The sequence below is a fragment of the Trachurus trachurus genome (genome assembly GCF_905171665.1).
Source record: "Trachurus trachurus genome assembly, chromosome: 2".
Classification (NCBI taxonomy): Eukaryota; Metazoa; Chordata; class Actinopteri; order Carangiformes; family Carangidae; genus Trachurus; species Trachurus trachurus.
In genome coordinates this window covers 10141130-10161085 of record NC_139914.1, presented here as the reverse complement: position 1 = coordinate 10161085, position 19956 = coordinate 10141130, and the positions used below count along the sequence as shown (strand labels likewise).

Below are 19956 nucleotides of genomic sequence, written 5' to 3'. Positions count from 1 at the left end.
CTAAAGAATAAACTAAGTTCACAACCACAGTTTGCAGCTGCACAACGGAGAAGAAAACAACCACAACTAAAGCCGATACTTCTTGATATAATGCCACCGAATTCCCTTCAGAAGCGAATGTGAGAGGTGCTCGAGTCGATTCAGTTCATACGGCGAGTTCTGGAAATCCCAAACGACGGTGGCCAATGTTGACAGTCACGCTGCAACCTGATCCTACCACCTAATCCGGACCAAATCCCTGTGGGTTCCTGTGAATGACTGTGTACCAGCGGGGATGGAACACAAACACGTCCTCTGCCAGACCAAACAGCACAGAAACAGCGTTTTGGCTTCAGCCCGCCACATATTGCTTCAGCTGCCTCGTGAGAACGGAGAGGCTAATTAATTGTACTGTATCCTTAATCCACTCGGAGATAATATTTCGAGAATGTGAAATCATCAAGCAGCTATAGATTATCTGCGGCTCCGGTGTGCCAACGTGAGCTGGTGGCAGGCCAGACCAGACCAGACCAGACCAGGACTGGGTCGATGAGAAGATGGTGAGAGCAGGGATGCCATGCTGTGTGTTGTCTGAAACAGACACCGGCTGAGCAGAAGTTCAACTGCAGCACATTTACCCGTGAAAATAATACGACTAATAAGAGGATCAAAACCTTCTTTCTTTTTTTTCCAACTCCAGTTCTTTCATTTCTGGTCTTATCATTAAAAGTTTCAGAGAGTTTGCATATCTTATGTTTATAATTAGAAGAGCTTTTTCGGACTTTGAGGATGGGATGACCCTTTTTTTTTTCCAACTCTGGTAATCATTTGGGCTGCTAAGAGAATATCTGTAAATACTTTCATCATTACATGATGACTGGTTGGACAAGATTTGACAATACCTTTGGAAAAACACAGCTTCTGAATTCTGACTTTAAAGGGACAGTGTGTAATATTTGTCAAGGTTTATTGGCAAAATCTGAATATACTACCAATGAATATATTTGTATTAGTGTAAAACTGCTATAAAATAAAATCTGTTTGGTTTTCATAGCCTTAGAATTCTTCTTTTATATATACATATAGCAAGGGTCTTGCTTAGAGAGTGTCGCCATCTTGCGCCGCCATGTTTGTACTGAATGGAAAATCCAGCCAACCAGAGAGCAGGTTTCAAGAGTTTCACGTTCATAAACAATATAATTATTTAATAGATAAACAATAGAATCGGAATGCTAGATGTCACCGTTTCCCCTCATTTTACACATTGGACCTTTAATCTCAGAATTCTGACTTTAAACTCAGCATTCAGAATTTTAAAGATTTTTTCCCCCACAAAAATGGCCCTAATCCTCTTCCGTATGGGGCAGACATGGTTACCTTTATCCTTTTCTTTTAGTAGTTTAAAATGTTATCCATTATGGGCTATTGAGTTCAAATTTTCACTGCAGACAGGACTGTTGTACCTTAAAAGTAAAGCCTACAGTAAAAAGCATAATCTGAGGGCATACAAGAGAGAGACAGGCTAAATCTAATTAAGCAGCAGCAGGAGCGGCCTCCAGTGTATAACCTTGTTTTCATTTCCATTACAGCTGTTCCACTTGGTTGACTTTGCATTTCGTGATTCCCTACAGTATTAAAAAGGATCCCCAACAAAACCGTTTTGTGTTATCACAGGATATATTTTGTCTCGATACCAGCTCCCACTCACCTCTCTGCTTCTTGCTTTTCGGCCCACTCACACCTTCCCGAGTGCTCCTCAGAGCTTTGCGTGCATCGAGCAGCTCCCTCCGCAACATGGCTCGCTGTCTTTCCTTCGTATGCTGAACAACTGGATGGCTACCTGTGCCCTGGAGAAGGTCCCTGAGTCCTGCTCAAGTCTTTTCCATCGAAAAACAAGGGAACCTCCTTAAAATGGCTCCAACTGGCCAATTTCTCCCAGTTTCATATTTTCTGATATCTTTAAAAAGCTTTCCTCTGCCACATTAATCACACACTGGTCGAGCAACGCTGTGCCGTCTTAAGACTTTAAACTTTATCTTCCTCAGGCCATGTCTCTCCTTCTTGCCCTCTCCCTGTCTTCCCCCAGTCCTCCCTTACTTTGCCAACTTCAGCGGTCTATTTCGAGTCCTGCATAGTACAACCCCTGCAGTCGTACTGTACTTTCCCGTTGCACCCCCCTTTCAGAGCGCCTGCTCCCCCTTACACTCCCCCAGTTATAGGCAGGAGATTAAACACAGCGCGACAGAGAAACTGAACGACCTCTGTCGTCCTCTGCTCGGTCCAAAGGGAGCTTTCGAAAGTCCAGTACAACACCAACATGTTGTCATGTATAGGGATGTCACCATTACTTGTTTTCACAATTAATCACGGTATTAAACAATTGTAAAGATTAAATAAATACAAAAAAAAAAGAGTATGTTGGAAACACGGAAGCAGATAGGTAAATATAAGAAATCCATATACCTAACGTAACGTATTGGTAGGGATTTAAATGTTAGCGTGTCATTTGTGATTAAAAAAACAAACAATTAAAATAAACTTAAACATTTGGTATAGATGACAATTAATGATTTGAATATTTAAAACACTTCCCCTGGAGGATTAATAATTGGTTATTAGGGCTGGGACGATATGCTTTTCTGCCGATTCGATTCTTCTATGATTTTTTGGATGGCGATTCTGTTGCAGAGTGAATGCATATCACTGCTGCATTAGAGGGCTGCGCCCCGGAACCTTTGTCAGCGGGCTCGTGTAACCCCGCCCTGTAAAAGTAGGCACACCTGTTGTGTTGCACATGTAATGTTCCGCCTACTGGCCGATGTATGTATGCTGCTCGGAGTGTGAGTAAACAAAGCAAACACGGTAACCGGCGTCTGCGTGTATTATTGCTAAGAGAGCAACCACTCAGGTTACTACACTGGCGACGAGGATTAAAAACGCAAGTCAAGCCGAGGATTTATGCCGAGTAGGTAAAGTTACCGTATGAGTCGAAGAAAAAGTAGGCACACCTGTTGTGTTGCACATGTAATGTTCCGCCTACTGGCCGATGTATGTATGCTGCTCGGAGTGTGAGTAAACAAAGCAAACACGGTAACCGGCGTCTGCGTGTATTATTGCTAAGAGAGCAACCACTCAGGTTACTACACTGGCGACGAGGATTAAAAACGCAAGTCAAGCCGAGGATTTATGCCGAGTAGGTAAAGTTACCGTATGAGTCGAAGAAAAAGTAGGCACACCTGTTGTGTTGCACATGTAATGTTCCGCCTACTGGCCGATGTATGTATGCTGCTCGGAGTGTGAGTAAACAAAGCAAACACGGTAACCGGCGTCTGCGTGTATTATTGCTAAGAGAGCAACCACTCAGGTTACTACAGATTTGATTTAAATTGCGATTCTACGATATTGCAGATTCTCTCGATTTTAGTCTGCATTTTTAAAGCAGAAGTGAGTGATCCGGTCGTTTTCGCTAATGCTGCGTTCCAGGCAGGCTTTTGAAATCATAAATTACAGCTTCAAGTCACAACTTACGACTTTGTAGCGTTCCAGGCAACCCACTCGTGTTTTTCCGACCTGTTTTACCGGTGAAAGTCACTATAACGGCCACTCGTAACTTCCGACCGGTGAACTCGTACCAGTACGTCTTTTTGTACAGTCTATGTACCAGATCGAACTGGTACGACTTCACAGGTCGGAAAAATACGAGTTTCCTTGAACGCACCATAACAGTCCTCGTCCCTACGTCACCACATTCACGGCGTCCCTTGGCTGCACACACAGCCCTGCATGCCGTTCTCTCTCCTCATTGGATAAAAACTGTAGGATACGATAAATGTTTTCTCCTCGACTCAGAGCAGAGCAGAGTGACTGAGAGACCCGTGTTTCAGACCAAACACTCTATGTAAGTGATTGCTGTCGGAAGATATAACTATTTAAGACTTATATTAACACAAATATATCACTTACTTCTGCTTTAACATTTGTCTGCACACAAATACTGTAGGAGCCTATAAATTAACATACTCCATTATAAAGTGAACTTAAACCCTTTTCAAAACCTGTACTCTCTGTAACAAATGCACATTGCACAATATTTTTTTTAAAAATTAAAAAAAAAATAAATAAAAAAAATAAATAAAAATCGATTTTTCAAAAAAAAAAATCTATTTAAAAATCGTCAAAAAAAGATATCGCGATATTTATGTGAATCGATTTTTTCTCCCACCCCTATTGGTTATATATTAATAGTAGAAATTAATCAACGCATAATAATCGTAATACCGTGATTATTTCTTTGACAATAATCGTACAAAGAAAATCTATAATCGTGACATCCCTAGTCATATTGATAAGTTACATCTGCACACACTACTAAGGGACAATGAGACAATCACACATATAGCCTACTGTAGGTCTATTTCAAACAGCTACGAGCTGATACACGTCAGAGCTGGCGAGACAAATAACACTGTAGCTGTGCATGGGTTAAAAAATAATGTTCAGACTACGAGACTTAATTTCATTCATGTATCTGATGCTTTACTTGCGTGAAATTCTATGTAAAAGTATGTAATGTAAAAGTCAAAGTGTTACTGGAGCTGTACAGTAGCATGGACGTCTCTGTCAGCCTGTCACTCTACTTTATAGATGTCCCTCAGGTGATGTAACAGACCCTCTGGCATTCATATTGGGGGGGGGTTGATGCTGCTGAATACCACATCTCTGACAAATGACCGCATCTAAACAGCTGCCTCCACCAGGAACGACTGATTTCAGATCTGTAACTAACTGACCTATGATTTATCACCTGACTGATCATCTTGTAAGTTCTTCTAAACACATCGGATCAGGATACAAGCTAGAGTCGAGTTTCAGATATCATAACTGTAATATAGTCATACAAGCTGTCTATTTATCAAAATAGCTTGTTATTGTACAGCTTTAATCATATACTGCTCTGGTGTGATGTAAACTGTAAGCATCATAGTGTTATTTTCTATTTCACTCCTTAAATATTCCCTACTTGCAGGATGCATAAGTTAATAGTATTATAGGTTTTTGAAAGCTGAAAAGCTGCAGCAGAAGTATGTGTTCACTCTGCAACCCCACCGATTTATCTTGCAAGCCCTCAGGGTGTCCGGAGCCTCGGGGAGCCGAGGGTTAAAAGGTGCGACAAAGACCTTTTTTAAATGTTATCTTGTGAGTAACTGCCAGTCACGCCTGGGGAGGTTTGTGCTCCTGCGTCACGATACGACAGCGATCTCCTGACGACTGTAAACGTAGCTTAAAATACCACAGGTGACCGACGCGCTGCTTTCCCACAGCTTCAATCAAACCAGCTCAGCCTTTTTGGATGTCTGACAGTATGTTAATCAAAAGCTGTATGTCAGGCAGCGATATCAATAAAGTTGTCTGGACTTGTGACACTCCTGGTTCCTGGTTGTGATATCATAAAGTGACAGACCCGACTGTCTGACTCACTGAGAGATGCTCCAAAGCAGCCAGAACAGTCATTATAATTAACCGCACACATGTGCACCGATACACACTAACACACACCACCACAAATATACACAGTCGCAGCCCCCTCCTCCCCCCCTCTCGTCTTAGTACACCCTCCTCGTCTCTCTTTCATCACGCTGACCGTGATTGAGTGTGACAGCGCCGCGTCTTGACCGTGGTGATGCTATAATTATCTGTGATGTCTGCTGGTGCAATCGGAGAAGGGGGCCGGCGGCATCCACTAGAGCACGAGCCCTGTGGACGGCACGACACATACCGGGGCCATAAATAACCACCGGGGGGGGAGAGAAAGCAGGGGAGATGGAGGAGAGAGGCAGAGGTCAGAGAGATAAGTTCAGCAGCCTGGCCCAAGAAAACAGGTAAAATCAAGGACAAAAAAAAAAAAAAAACTCTTTTGATGCCGTGCAGCTTTTATCTGCTATTTATACAAATAGTAACATGAATCAGCCAAAGCTTGTCATGAAACTAAGTAAGTCCAAGTCTGTTGAAGCAAGAGGAAGTCACATCATTTCAATATTTCCTTTCAAATAAGTCTTAACATAATATAAATTCTGTCAATGCGCTGGGCGGAGAGTTAAATATTTAAGATCTGTCCTGAGGCAGTGTTTGTTTTCTTGTTCCAGGTCAGAATTCAGACGATTGCCAAGTCTTTTGAGGTTCAAGTCTCACAATAATAAGTCATGTTCTATGGCAGTGAAGTCCAAGTCTCATTTCTAAATGAAATCCCAATTGACAGTTCTGGTCACTGATCAAAAGCAAGAAAGAAACAGAGATGGGTTATGACAAAGAAATTGGATAAAAACCGATTCAATTACATTTGTGACAAGGAAAATCATCACCTCAATCAGGCTGAAATGAGAAGAGACAGATGAAAAGAAGGAAACAAAGAGTAGAAATACGTAATGGGGAACAGAGGTCAAAAGGTAGCAGCCCAGTGCTGGACTGATCTGAGAGGACAGAGAGGTGCTGAGTGATATGTCAGCTGGACCATACGCGCCAGCTCATAGTGTTAGAGCCGCTGACATGTGAGCTCAACTGTCAACTTTCTTCACAGGCCACGGACATGGACGGCGGCACAATGATCTCACCGCGAGCCATTCTACGCCAAGGACTCGAGTGGATGATGCAAACTGCTCGGGAGTATTTATTTATACCGGCCCATGTCCAGTTTCACACAATGAGCTCAGTTTCTGCCAAATCAAAAGAACCTGTCTCAATACAAGAGTTCAGTTTTCTAAATGATTTTCTAAATGTAAAAAGTCAAAGTTGATTGATTTTTTTTGTATGACATATGGAAAAAAGGCTTTGTGAGACACACAGGGGTCTGGTAAACGCTGCTGCAGTCGGTCACTGAGGCGCGGAGGAGAGCTGAGACGCCACACTGACAAATCCTTATCTCCTCCAGACAGAGGTGACAAGATAAACTGGGAAATGATAGACAAGCCAGTCAAATCCATCAGCACACAAGACACTGAAAGCACATCCTTACATGTTAAGACATGCACTTTCACACTGCTACTTCAGCTGCGGGAACTGGTGGACTGACTCTGTCCCTAACGGTATCTCATTTGCATTCCGCAGAGAGGAAGTGATATGCTAAGAGTATGAAATGATAAAGAGGAGGTGGGAGGTGGGACTGCTCGTAAAGATAATTTATGTCTCACGTACTTTGCTGTGTGGATTTATGCCGACAGGAACGACCACCCTGAGCGACGCTGTCCCGCTACGGCGTTACAGAGACACAAAAACAGAAAAGGACTGATTTTTTCAAACAAATATAATCCGTGCAGTTTCACTGTGGCCTCATTGTTCCCCTGTTTCTTCAGTTCAAGCCTCGAAAAGTTTACTGTTGCAAAGTTCAAAGTTTCTTCCGGTGCAACACCAACGCAAACAGACTCAAGGCACAACATGGTAACTTAGAGATCTGCATAATATTGATTCAAATCAAAATCACAATATTCATGAGACAAAGCTTGTAGTCAGACTGTCAGAGTTTCACACTCAATATACAGTAGCTCTGTCTTAAAGGAATAGTTCAACAATTTGGCAAATTGGCCCATTGCCATAATCCCTATCGTTTTAGGAATAGGTTCTTAACCTTTAATTGTCCGTGCAAGCTATTTTTAGAACGGCGGAGCAGAGCCGCGAGCTGCTCAGAGCTACGCTACGGAGGCTAATGGGATTTCTTGGTTTCCTTCATCAAACTCATCAAATACACAATCCAACAACTCCAAAACGCTCTGGTGGACAAGTTGTGACCTGCACATTCACCACGCTATGAGATAATAATGTAACGTCACGAGACAGAGTTGTTTTTGAGGCAAATGCAGAGACTGCTTGCCGAAAAACTGCCCCCAACAGGAACGCGCATCAGCGGTTTTACATGAATTTACCTTGAAAACCCATTAGCCTTTGTAGCGTAGCTCTGAGCAGCTCGCGGCTCTGCTCTGCCGTTCTAGAAATAGCTTGCACCGACAATTATAGGTAACGAACCTACTGCTATGATTATACGGATTATGGCAATGGGCCAATTTGCCAAAATGTTGAACTATCCCTTTAAACACAACTCCTCTCATGGGAATTATGCCAACACATCCTCAGAGAAAGAACATAATCACCAGGTGAGGTGACAACAACAAACAACAGCCAAAAGGTTCAGCTGTGCAGCAGATAGAAAGTAACGACAGGTGCCACTCCTCATCTGCCGCAAATCTGAGTCTCTATTTAAATCCACAGGCTAATTTTAAGTATCTCCCAGTGCTGCTCTGTGGACGTGGAGGACAGGGTTACTGTCTGATCATCAAAACACACTAGTCTTTGATGTTGGTGGACTTTTGAGATAATGAGATTAAATATTAATTAGGAAGGAAAGTAATGAGAAATGCAAAGAGGAAATGTGTTTTTACGGTAAGTGAGCCACTGGTGTGTTTGAAGAGGACCAAATCACAACCTGTTTATACGACAAAAGTTTGAAAATCCAATGCTCCGACTTACTGTAGGACTTCCTGTTAAAGAAAGTTTTAGTAAGTTGGGTGTTACCTTCGCCAAGGTCCATGATGGCCAACACGGCGCTGCAGCTCGCCTCTCCCAGCTCATTGGTCGCCACGCAGGTGTACAAGCCGGCGTCGCTTGTGTGGCAGTCCCGTATCCACAGTCCCGCCGAGTCCTGGGCTTCCGACGGAGGAAGGAGCTCCTCGTTGTGGTACCAGGCCAGCCAAGGTTTAGGAAATCCTGCCAGCGACACCCTGAGTCGGATATCGCAGCCTGTCCCCACCGCTGCCTTGCGGAGTTTACGGGTGAACACCGGCGGCGTGGGTTCCTGCGCCTGGGCCCCTGGAACATCTGGAACAACGCGGCCCTTGGTGACTTTGGGCCTCTTGGATGGGATGTCGAGCCTGGGACTGGATCCAGGGACGCCTGCCATCTTGATTTCTTTCACACTTCTTTATGGACTTCTTTTTTTTTTTTATCTGGTAATTGATCGGGGTGTCAAGTCATTGAAGGCCTCTTCTGAAAGGCTCCATCAGTTCAGATATCTCTGGGCTCACAGGGAGTGTGGAGGCTGTTAGCCCTGGACTGTTGCACTGGGGACTGGAACAATTAGAGTACATCAATCAGATTGGCATCACAGTTATCTATAGACACTTTTAACACCATAGTCTAATTGGTTGACAAAACATTGTTCCTTTGTGGAAAGGGGTTCACAAGTCCATTTTTACATTTTTATGACAAGCAGCCCCTGTTGCAGTTATGTGAATGATGTCTTCCTCTCCATAAAAAATGACAGCAGCGGTGTAAAAAGAAGGCATGCAGTCAGAGGTACTCCATCTACTTTGCATGTCAAAGTCGACTGAAGTGCTACTCAGCCTGTAAAACAGTTGCATAATGTGCTCTGCTGCTCATGAGGAGCGTTGTTAACTCTGAGAAACACCACTCAAGTGACGGTACAGGTACAGTACCACACAGCTTTGGCCTCTGTGGCACATTTTTCCCGACAAATCTTTAGTTACAAACTGAGGAAGACATCGATGCCTCTTTTTTTTTCTTTCAAGTTCCCCAAAATGTATTTGCTTCCACCCATTATAGTAGTAGTTTTACACTCAAATGACAGCCAGAGATGTTATGAAGTATATAATGTCATAAAAGTCTTCAGAAGGAGGTTGGTAGGAAGGACTCTGACACCCCCCCTCCTGTCCCCCCGCCCTATTTAACACTGGGAGCGTTTCCTTTATAGTAACCTGGTGGTTATTGCTGGCTCAACTTTATAAAAAGTCTGACTGTTTTTGTGTGTTTGTTTACTGAGGGGGGTTGCCAGATCGGGACCCTGGGTTGCATTTGTTTGATTTACAGGATGTCCTGCCATTTCAATATTTAATTTCACACCATTTTTAGAAAGTTAATCAAATAACCATTCAAAAATAGAATAAATAAATACAAGTCAAGGAATAGTAGGCCGAATGAAGGCGTGTACGTACATCAGTATTTTGGTTTTGCTTCCTGTGCTAATTCAGGACATTCCACTAATTTGCTGATCCAAAGAGTTGCCCCGAAATAGACTTTACCCGATAATGGAACGAAATGCACCTTACCTCACTTTTGCCATTAAAGCCGAAAGGAATCCCTTTGGACATCCCCGCAAAGTCCAAGTTAAGGTAACAAGATCCATGGAGCAGAATATTTCATCTCAAATCATTTGCTAAAGCCCGTGTCTCTCTGTGTCCTTTGGTGAGCGCGGACTGTAGGTGTAAGTCCAGCAGAGATCATGTAGCATTAGCAGCCACCGCCATGGTCCCTTTCAACAGCTTTAACCCTGCTGAGGAGCGGAGAGACAGGGAGACAGGGATTTACCTAAATGTCAAACCACTCAGGCCTCCTGCTCTAGTGTGTTTTCATTAACTACCTTGGAGTGCTATTCACAAAAACACACACTTTTAAACTTTTTAGTCTCCTAAGCATTTAAAGCAGCTCATGTTGTTGGTCTCCCCTCTCTCTCCAGTCTCCCCTGCCTCGCTGCTTCACCCCCAAGTCCCTCAGGTTGCAAAACGACAGCTGCACCACCACAGATAGGTCACATTTCTTGGGCTGCCATGTATGACCTACACACACACACACACCAAAGCTCCCACACTCAAAGCCCTCTAGATAACGTTATCAACCAAAGTGTGTGTGTGTGTATTTATGTGAGACAGGCAGAGACAGCGTGCGTGTGACAGTTGGAGCTGCTATAAAAAGAAAGTCTAAGAATAAAGACAGGACTTAGTGATTCATACAATTGTAGGGCAGTGATATAACAACACAACGTCATGTAACTGGTCTGAACAAACACAATAGACACAACAGAATTTCACACATGTTCTTTTTTTCCCTTCTTATTTCTTTATGAATCCTAATTTGCTTGTTTTTTCCTCAGCTGTCAAACCATTAGTTCTCCCCTGTGTGACTGATGTTTCAGTTGAAGCTACAGAAACGTGTCAAGTCATGTTATTTAAAAGCTAAAAACTCCACAGGTTAAAGGTTATATATACAACTTTTTCATCAAAACGCTAAATTAAAAAAAAAAAAAAAAACCCACAGAACGTCTAGAGGGGTGCAGAATAAAAGTATTTTTTTATAGTTATATAAATAACTGTTTTATAATTTTTGACGGGTCCAAAATATATAAATATTTACATCTGGTTACGTTGGCTATACGTCAGCATATTGAGTATGTTGATGTCACGTGAGAGGCGGAGCTCAGGGGCCAGATTGTGAAGAAAATGGCATCGTGCTATTGCTAATGCTAATGCTAACTAATGGTCAGCCTGTACTGTGACGTTTCTGGTGTAGGCATGATGCTGCGGGTTTATCGGGTTTGTTGAGTTAGTGTGAAATGATTCAGATGTGTTTCCAGTCTACTGTCAACACCTGAGCAGGAACAGAGAAGTATTTTGAGGTCAATAGCTACATGACTCTGAAAACTGACTAACAAACTAGGAATTTCACTTCCCTTTTGAGGTCAACAAACTGGGAATCCACCCAAAAGACATTCTCTCAATCCCCAGTTTTTTTTTTAACACAGCCAAGACAAGAGTTTCTCCTTCTCATACTCTCACCCTCTGGTACTGTCCGATCGCCTGGCAGCGCCATGTCCTGGGTGTACTTCCTTGTGACAGCCAGCACAGGAGAGTGCAGTCTGAGGCTTTCTCACATGGTGGTGAAGGTGAGTTGCACTGCAAAAACTCAAAATCTTACCAAGAATATTTGTCTTATTTCTAGTCAAAATGTCATTTTTAGTCAAAACAAATCTCATTATACCTAAAATAAGACTCATCACATTAAAAAGTAGCTTGTTTTTAGACACTTTTTACTTCTTTCAAGCATATTTTTTACTTGAAATAAGTAGAAAAATCTGATAGTGGAGCAAGTTTTTCTTTCTTATTACAAGCACAAAAAACTTGCTTTCACTGGCAGATTTTTCTACTTATTTCAAGTGAAAATTTGTTTGAAACAAGTGAAAATGATCTAAAAACAAGTAAAGTTTTAGGTGATGAGTCTTGTTTTAAGTAGAAAGAGATTCGTTTTGACTAGAAATGAGACAAATACTCTTGGAAAGATTTTGAGTTTTTGCAGTGTGGGCCCGATCCTCCCTTCAGAGGATGTGGTTAAGTACATATAGAAAAGGCCAAAGGACTTAATTACGTCAGTCTGTTAAACGGGAAATGAAGTTTACATTCTGTATGCATGTGTGTTGTCTCACCACTCTATCTCCTGTCTGTCTCGTCCTTGCATTAGATCCATCACTTCCTATCTGCATTTTTGCTGATGGTTGGCGTGGCCTGCTAGATTATACAGTGTCCAGGAAAGAGCACTGGCTGTTGTGTCGTGACCTGTGAAAAAGGCAAGAGGATGTAATCCTTATTTAAAATTTTAAAGACATCAAATGAAGTTGTGAGTTTTAGTTTTTTCAGTATTTTGAACAAGGTTACATTGCCTTGCTTTTTACCAGCAAACATGAAGGTGTCGGCTTCTGCCTGTATCTCCTCATCTGTTAGGCCTTGTCCATCCTCATCCTGCAGCGACACACACACACACAGGAATGTCCACTGCATCCGCCTTTATCCCTCTGTCATTCGACTTCTGTCTTACCTTTGACTGCAGTATGATGTCCACAAAATCTTTCTTTCCCTGCGGTGCCTTGGTGGAATCTGCTCCTGTCTCCCTCTGTTGGCTAATGAGGGCACGACACCTCTGAACCACCATTTGTGTCCATGTAAACATAGCTATTGTCAAGTTTCTACAAGAGCTTGAATATAGCCTAATATTTTCCTCAATATTTTATTGTTATTGCAGCTGAATGCCATTGGTTGTGTAAGAATCTGCACCTAATAGACTTTTTCTTGTAAGTTTATCATGTAATCTTTTTTTTTTGCTGGTTATACATGCAAATGATCTGTCTCTTTGTTTTTGTAGATTTTTTGAATGTCCCTGTAAGGTGTTTGTATTACTTCTTCATGAGATTGTGTTACTGGCATTCAAATAATTGGGAATGCAATGGTAAATTGCATGAGGATGAGGATATTTTATTTCCTCACTTGTAGTCCATTTACTAGGGACATCCAGGATTAAGAGTTAGACTATGTTACATTAGACTTGAGTGTTAACTGTTCTCTCACAATAATCTGATTGCTTAACCCTGAGGTGTATTAACATTAAACAAAGATTGTCTTCTATCTAAATACATTTCACATGCAGGAACTCACTGAACACAGAGTCCTGTGCACTCAGTGACTTTTAGTGGACAAAATAACAGAAACAACCCAACGCACCGGTAAAGTACTGAGTCAGAACCCACTAACTGCAAAAGTCATGACTACCAGTAATTTTCTCCATCTCGAGCGAGGCGGGTTTGAAATGCTGGATAGGCAACTGCGGGGTCCCTTAAAAATGTCAATCGATACTAGACTTTGCCAGGACGGAGCAACTTTTCCATTGCCATCAGTCAATACCCTGAGGAGGTTGGCAGATGGCGACAGGGGGAAAAAATGGCAGGTATCAGCAACTCTCATTCACAGCACTATCAGGCTACAATGAGGCTATGATTATTAGGGATAGGGAAGAAAATCATGATGGTATGAGAGTAGTTTTAAAATTACTTTCTTCCTGGTTTCTTTCCTTTTAATTCTGTCATGTCTCATACCTGCAGGAGATGTCAATCATCAGCTGGCCTAGTACCCTGTGGTGATGGGTTTATAGGTTTCTCTGAAGGCTCTGGCCTCCACGTTTAAACATTATGGCTTAGAGCATCCACAAAGAGTTATGTATTAATATTGATATTGTATTCTTAATGGGAACAATAAGACTGATACTGTTCATCAGGCACTATAAACATGAATATTATCATATCCTTTTATCATGTTGGAAATTATTAATTGGATAGAAAGTTCTCATGTTAAACTCCACACAGGAACGAAACACCTGGACTCAGTCCCCGGTAAAATCAATCAAATCATTTATTCTGTGTATTACTCAGACCATTTTAAATAACCTTGGTGAATATGAGAATGTTTCCTCTTTCACAGCCAAGGTTACAGGGGGAAACTGTCACGGCCCTGAGCCTGCCGCCATTCAGTGGCTCGGTTTTCTGTTGTTTTGGACTCTTGTTTTCTTCAGTTCCTGTTTTATTCTGTAGTTCAGTTCTTGTGCATTTTGTTCTTGTGTTACTTCCTGTTATTTCCCTCCACACTCTCCTTGCACACCTGTCCTGTGTTTCACCTCGTCAGCCCTGCCCTGCTCCTTGTGTGTCTCCACCTATCAGCTCTTTGCCCTCCTGTCTCCTCACCTGTTGCTTGTTGCTTTGATTAGTTCTGTTGTATTTAGTCTTGTGTGTTCCTTGTCCGATTATTGTGTTTGTGTCAAGGTGTTTTGACCTTTTTTTTTCCACAAGAAAAAAAAACTTGTGTAGCCTACAATACTAAATGTTTCCACTTTTATGCAACTCTGCAGATGGTTTAGTTTTAGCCTAAGGGTTGAGCTCATAAACTCAAACAGCTCATCAATATCAAATTATCTCTAGATGTACCTCTTACTCAAACACACAGAGGTGTCAGAACTCACGGGACCAACCGTTCAGTGTAAAAGAACTTGGAAACTAACACAGGTACAGTACATACCTGCAGGAGATGAGGAGATGTTGATCTTATGGTTGGAAAAACGGCACAGAGAGATAATGGGCTGAAGGTGGTTCAGTGGAACAATTAGTTCTCAGAGCCACCTGTAGTAATAGTACTACAATATGAAAAGATTCTTAAAATCTACTACAGAATATAGGTAAATAATTATCAGAAATAACATGGGGATATTCAAGGGGAAAAAAGTACATTCACTCAAAGTGAATACACAATATAGTGTATCTCATCCCCATGTGCAATAAAGCTTACAGTTTTTCTCGATTGTTTACACAAAATATCTGGTTCTTGAGGCACAATGGCCTCAACATCTAACTCATGCACCAACCCCCTGAACCAAGTCTGCTAAACTACAAGCACAATTCCTGCTTTACACTCAATTTGCAGTTCTATAACACACTTTTTTTCAAAACACTACACACAATTCTCTGCATTTGGCACAATTTTCATGAAGAAAATCTCTTGTTTTCACAAATAACACACTGTTATTCAAAATTCTTAAGTTAGTTTCCCTACTATGCACACTGACCCATCACATGGGTAAACACCTGTCACACAGTTTTACAATTAGCAATCAGAGCTTTAGCAAAAAAGGGCAACAGGCAGTGATGGACTGGAACCAAACAGAAAGAGGCCACACATACTGTAACACACACACCGATATAGCAGTGATCATAATGATGATGAGAAAATAAAATGCATTGATCTCCAAAATTGCATATTGATGGAAGGATTCAAATTCATTGTTTTGAATGTAAAGTTTCATTTTGCAGGAGAAGTTAGGGGTTTTGCCCATTGTGTGTGTTTTTTTGGATTTGTGTGTAAAGTTCTGAGAGTATGGGGCATACTTTCAGAAAATGTGTGTAAACAATCGAGAAAAACTGTAATAAAAAACACATCAGTGAACCACATCCAACTGTGCATCACCAGCCACTCACTACTATATATAGAAATCAAAATTACATTTTAAATGTGATAAAAGAGACGTTATCACACACTTGTTTTAACAGATTATGAAAATAAAGAATAAAAACTGGAAAACTGAACGTGTCTTAATTCATCTGTATAATTCACTGAGCAAACACTGAAACTCCTCAAGCAACGGACAATATTTGGATTTCAAATATTAATTTCATGCCAACGTTTAGGTTTGGTTACGTCTATCCTGGCTATATGTCTGGGTACCAACAACTTCACACTTGGGGGTGTGTGCATTTGAAGAAAAAAAAAAAAGACAGAAATTGTATAAAAAGCATGCTGTCTGTTGTTTAGTACATCTGAGTCTTCAGTCTCCTGACAAGATGCTCTCTACTACAGTGAAAATTGTTGCCTGTGAGTATTATATTATTATTATATGCAGCCTTTTCAGTTTAAAACTTATGTTAAATGTTCTTTTTCAAAATCTATTGTATTTTTAATGACACTTTTCACTGTTCCTCCAGTTCTGGCTACAGCTTGGTGTTGTACATCTGAGGGTAAATTATCATCGTCTCTTTCATCATTGTCTCATTTCCTTCCTTTAGTCACTGTATCTTGTTGTGGGTTCAATTTGATTTGTTTTATAATAACATTGATTTTGTTCAGCTCAAAAACTCTTCTACGATGTGGCATGTCCTGGTGTACACGGAGAACTGCTATGCCGTATGTAGTACAAGCATTTTCACCATTTTAACCTCATATGAAAACACATCTCCCCTCTCCTTTTGCCACCTGTTGAGACTGATTTGTTGTATGCTCCCTTGTTTGTGTGTGTGCAGCTGAAAAACACGGGATTTGGGTGGAGGAAATGAGTCAAGGTGTGCAAAGCGATGCCGACTGTGAAACCAGAGACCAGCCTGCCCAGGTCTCAGATGACAACTGCGTTCATCCAATGATCCTCGCATGGGCTAAGAAACTGTAAGATTTATATTTTGTTTTATTTTATTATATTATAGTTGTTCAGTTTGTAGTCAGAGTGGGAACTAAGGACACAAGCATAATGCAGCTGAAGTGGAAGACTATTCAGTTTATTATAAGAATATCTTTTTGGACTGTAATTTGTTTTGCAAAGCTTTGCTCTGCTCAGAAGAATGGTGCACTGTCACAGAGCATGAAAACGTTAAAATAGGCAACAACCTACAGTAATCTCTTGTGTGTATTATAATCTTGAACATTCTAATATTTCTGCAGCTGTAACACTAAGCAGTACTGCAAACTGCCCAGGCCCAATCCAAAAATGTTTCAGTGCGAATACTCACCAGATACCTTCTATCAAGTCAGCTACCGGTGCATCCAGATGCCTGGTCAGTATCTCAGAGCACAGTTAGAGGTCTTGCTGAACTCTGCATGTACCTGTGGAAATATGGTGAAATCACTTTAACATTACATATTAAAATCTCACTTTTATCTCTGAATGTTTTGACAGACACGGAAACTGCTGTTGTATGTGAAGGAGAAAGTAAAACTATTCATTGTGGTAAGATTGTGTCTATACATATTTCTAATCCTTTTTATATATTTAAAAAAGATCAGATATGTTTCCATTCATACTCATCTTAAATGATACAATTTTTCTTTTGGACTTGGTTCATTTATTGTGTATACATGTCACACAGAAAAAGGAACAATTCGTGTTGTGTCTGCCAACTTTGGACGTAATGAAAGAAACACCTGCACCGACACCCCTTCGAAATACATCTTCTGCACCAGTGATAAGGCTCAACCTGCAGTGAGAGAACTGTGGGTATTGGTCCAAAAGACAAAAAAATTTTTTTACTCGCTCTGAATTCTTGTTTTTCTTGATTATGTTCTCACAAATGGGATTATTTTTCCTTCTGTTTTATTTACCCATAAGTGATAACAATCTTCCTGTTTTGTGCTCCCAGGTGCCGGGGTCAGACAGAGTGCACCCTCACAGCCACCACTGAGCAGTTTGGAGAACCGGTGAACTGTGATGATAATCCTTTGTACCTTTCTGTGGATTATGTTTGCATGTGATCGGTAAGTGTAGGCTACTTGAAGGTACAGGGAGCTGTGCACACGTCATGCCGCTGAGCCTATAAGGATGTGTTCTTGTCCTTTATAGGAGAATCTGCCTCAACGTCCCAGAGAGGAGCTGTCACTCTTCATCACGGGTTTCATCCCATTCTGTGGCTTTCACAGATCGTACATGAAAAATAGAGTGATTTGGAATAATACATTTAATTAAAGCAGTGCAACTAATTTTTGAGTTTGTCTATTCTTTTTGTAACTGTCACATCAGTAATCTTAGACATATACACAGACATATGAAAATCAGCTCTAAACTTGTTATTTTATATGCCAGATAGGAAATTTATGACATGAAATCTAACACTGAATTCATTACTGTCGAGTAGCCTACCTGATCAGGGCCTGGTGAGGTTCAACCAGGCCAATCAGTGGTTTCTCTGCAGCCAACAGCTCCATAAAGAACACCCAGAGATCACGCCCTAAACAATGTCCCCACCTACAGCTGCACATCTGGAGCCACTGGTCAGGTGGAGAGCGTAGACTGGCAGTGATGATCCTCCTGCCTTCAAAGACAAGGAAAAAACAAAACATCTCAACCAGAGAGGTGATGGTTGATAACCTCCCTCCATGGATGGAGGTAGACCAGGAAAAACAAATAAAGTGCACTTGTGATGATCTATTTTCCTAATTTGAATTCTTAACTCTTTTGCGAACATTGACGAGTTAACTCATCAAAACCGTTTTTTTTTTGTTTTTTTTTCTTCAGATTATGATAATAGACACTCTGAGGTACCCTGTGTGTGAATATGGTAGTCCTCTGATATGTAAAAACTGTTTTAAACTACAATCAAAACATAATGTTTTTATAAACTGTGTGATCTTGGTTTTGTTTGAGTAATCGGTCTCCTTGAATGCTGCTCTGGGGACAGTTGTTGCGACTCTCTCGCTAAATCTGGCGACTTTCCAAACCCTCTTAGCACTTTTTTTTTTTTTTTTGACAAAAGCGACTGGCGACAAACCTGGCGACTTTTTCCGGTGCTGTTACAGACGTTTCTGGTTTGGAGACTCGGACCTGAAAGCCCGTTATCTCTGCTGTTTTCACCGTGCAGCGGGCGCTGTGACCCCGGCCGCCCCCGCCCCAGAGCACTCAGCGGCGGCAACGGTCGGTTTCAAGGAGGGTGTCAAAATAATTATGAGACATAGTGCTACAAAAGAAACAAAAAATAAAACATTAAAATTAGTTAGTCTACGCTCCATCAAAACACAAAAAGCTACTGAGTGCAATTTAAAAATGCCGGGCGCTGCCCCTAAATTACCCAGGTGGCTCACTCCTGGCTCCAGATGCTGATTTGGCGCCATCTGCTGGTCAAAGTATAGAATTACACCAGGTTAGTTTTAAATGACAGAAAACCTGCTGTTTACACTGAAAATATGAATAAAAGTTGACAAACACTTTCTTATTCTAACTCTCACATTGACACTATGCAGATTAAAACATATTAAAGACTATTAGCTGGAGAAAAAGTATTGATGCAAATATTGTTATGTTCAAAATAAAGAATTTTACATATAGTTTTTACTTTTTTTTACTACAAAGTGAAATAAACTGTAAACACATGATCCACTTCTGTGGCCACTAAGACGACGACAAAAGCACAAAGCATTGACCAATCCAACCTGTCTGCATGAACACACTAACATAGGCTACATCTCCACTGTTAGAGCACAAAGTCTGGTCTGGTCCTCACCTCTCCTCTTTTCCCTGCAGCTCCGTCCAGGTCCTGAAGACTCCATCGGATCCGCTTGTCCTTTTTATTTATTTTTTTATTTTTTTAGGTGATCTTCAGGTTGTCTGTTGACGTCACACACCTGAGACAGGAAGTGAAGCGGAAGCTGCTGCAGCTTTGACAGCGACACCTGGAGGTGAAGAAGAGGAGGAGGAGGATGTGGACCGGCTGCTACTGATTTCTAAGATACAGTAGGCCTATAAGAACACTGAAAAAGCCAGACAGGGCCGATGCAAGCTTCTATTACTGTCAATAAAACTGATTATTGATCATTTACACATCTAATACCCCCCCAAAAAAACAAACATGTGTGAACCGGAAAAATCACAAAAAGAAAGAGCACACGATTGGTCAAAAACTACAAATCCCACAATTATCTGGCCTCAACAATAACAGTAGTTAGTGTAAGTAAGGGAGAGTGGAGCTGTAGGTGAAAAGAGGAAACAACGCCACGTCTGGTCCTGTTCTATGTTGTTCGTTCACACCGTCACCGTTTATTCGTTACGTCCGCGGTGTAAAAGGCCGTGACGCAAAGA

At 41.4% G+C, this 19956-nt stretch overlaps 1 protein-coding gene across 1 annotated transcript in view; it reads right to left on the bottom strand.

Moving 5' to 3' along the window:
* The window catches only part of spega (striated muscle enriched protein kinase a), a 50474-nt gene extending 39945 nt beyond the window's left edge, over window positions 1–10529 (bottom strand). Inside the window, exons 1-2 of the mRNA XM_083990714.1 lie at window positions 10089–10529; window positions 8539–9090 (exon numbers count right to left, since the gene is read on the bottom strand). Of these exons, the coding sequence (XP_083846840.1) occupies window positions 8539–8923 (385 nt within the window). The 5' untranslated portion in view covers window positions 8924–9090; window positions 10089–10529. The remainder of the gene's footprint in view (window positions 1–8538; window positions 9091–10088) is intronic.
* Between the last annotated feature and the right edge of the window lie 9427 nt (window positions 10530–19956).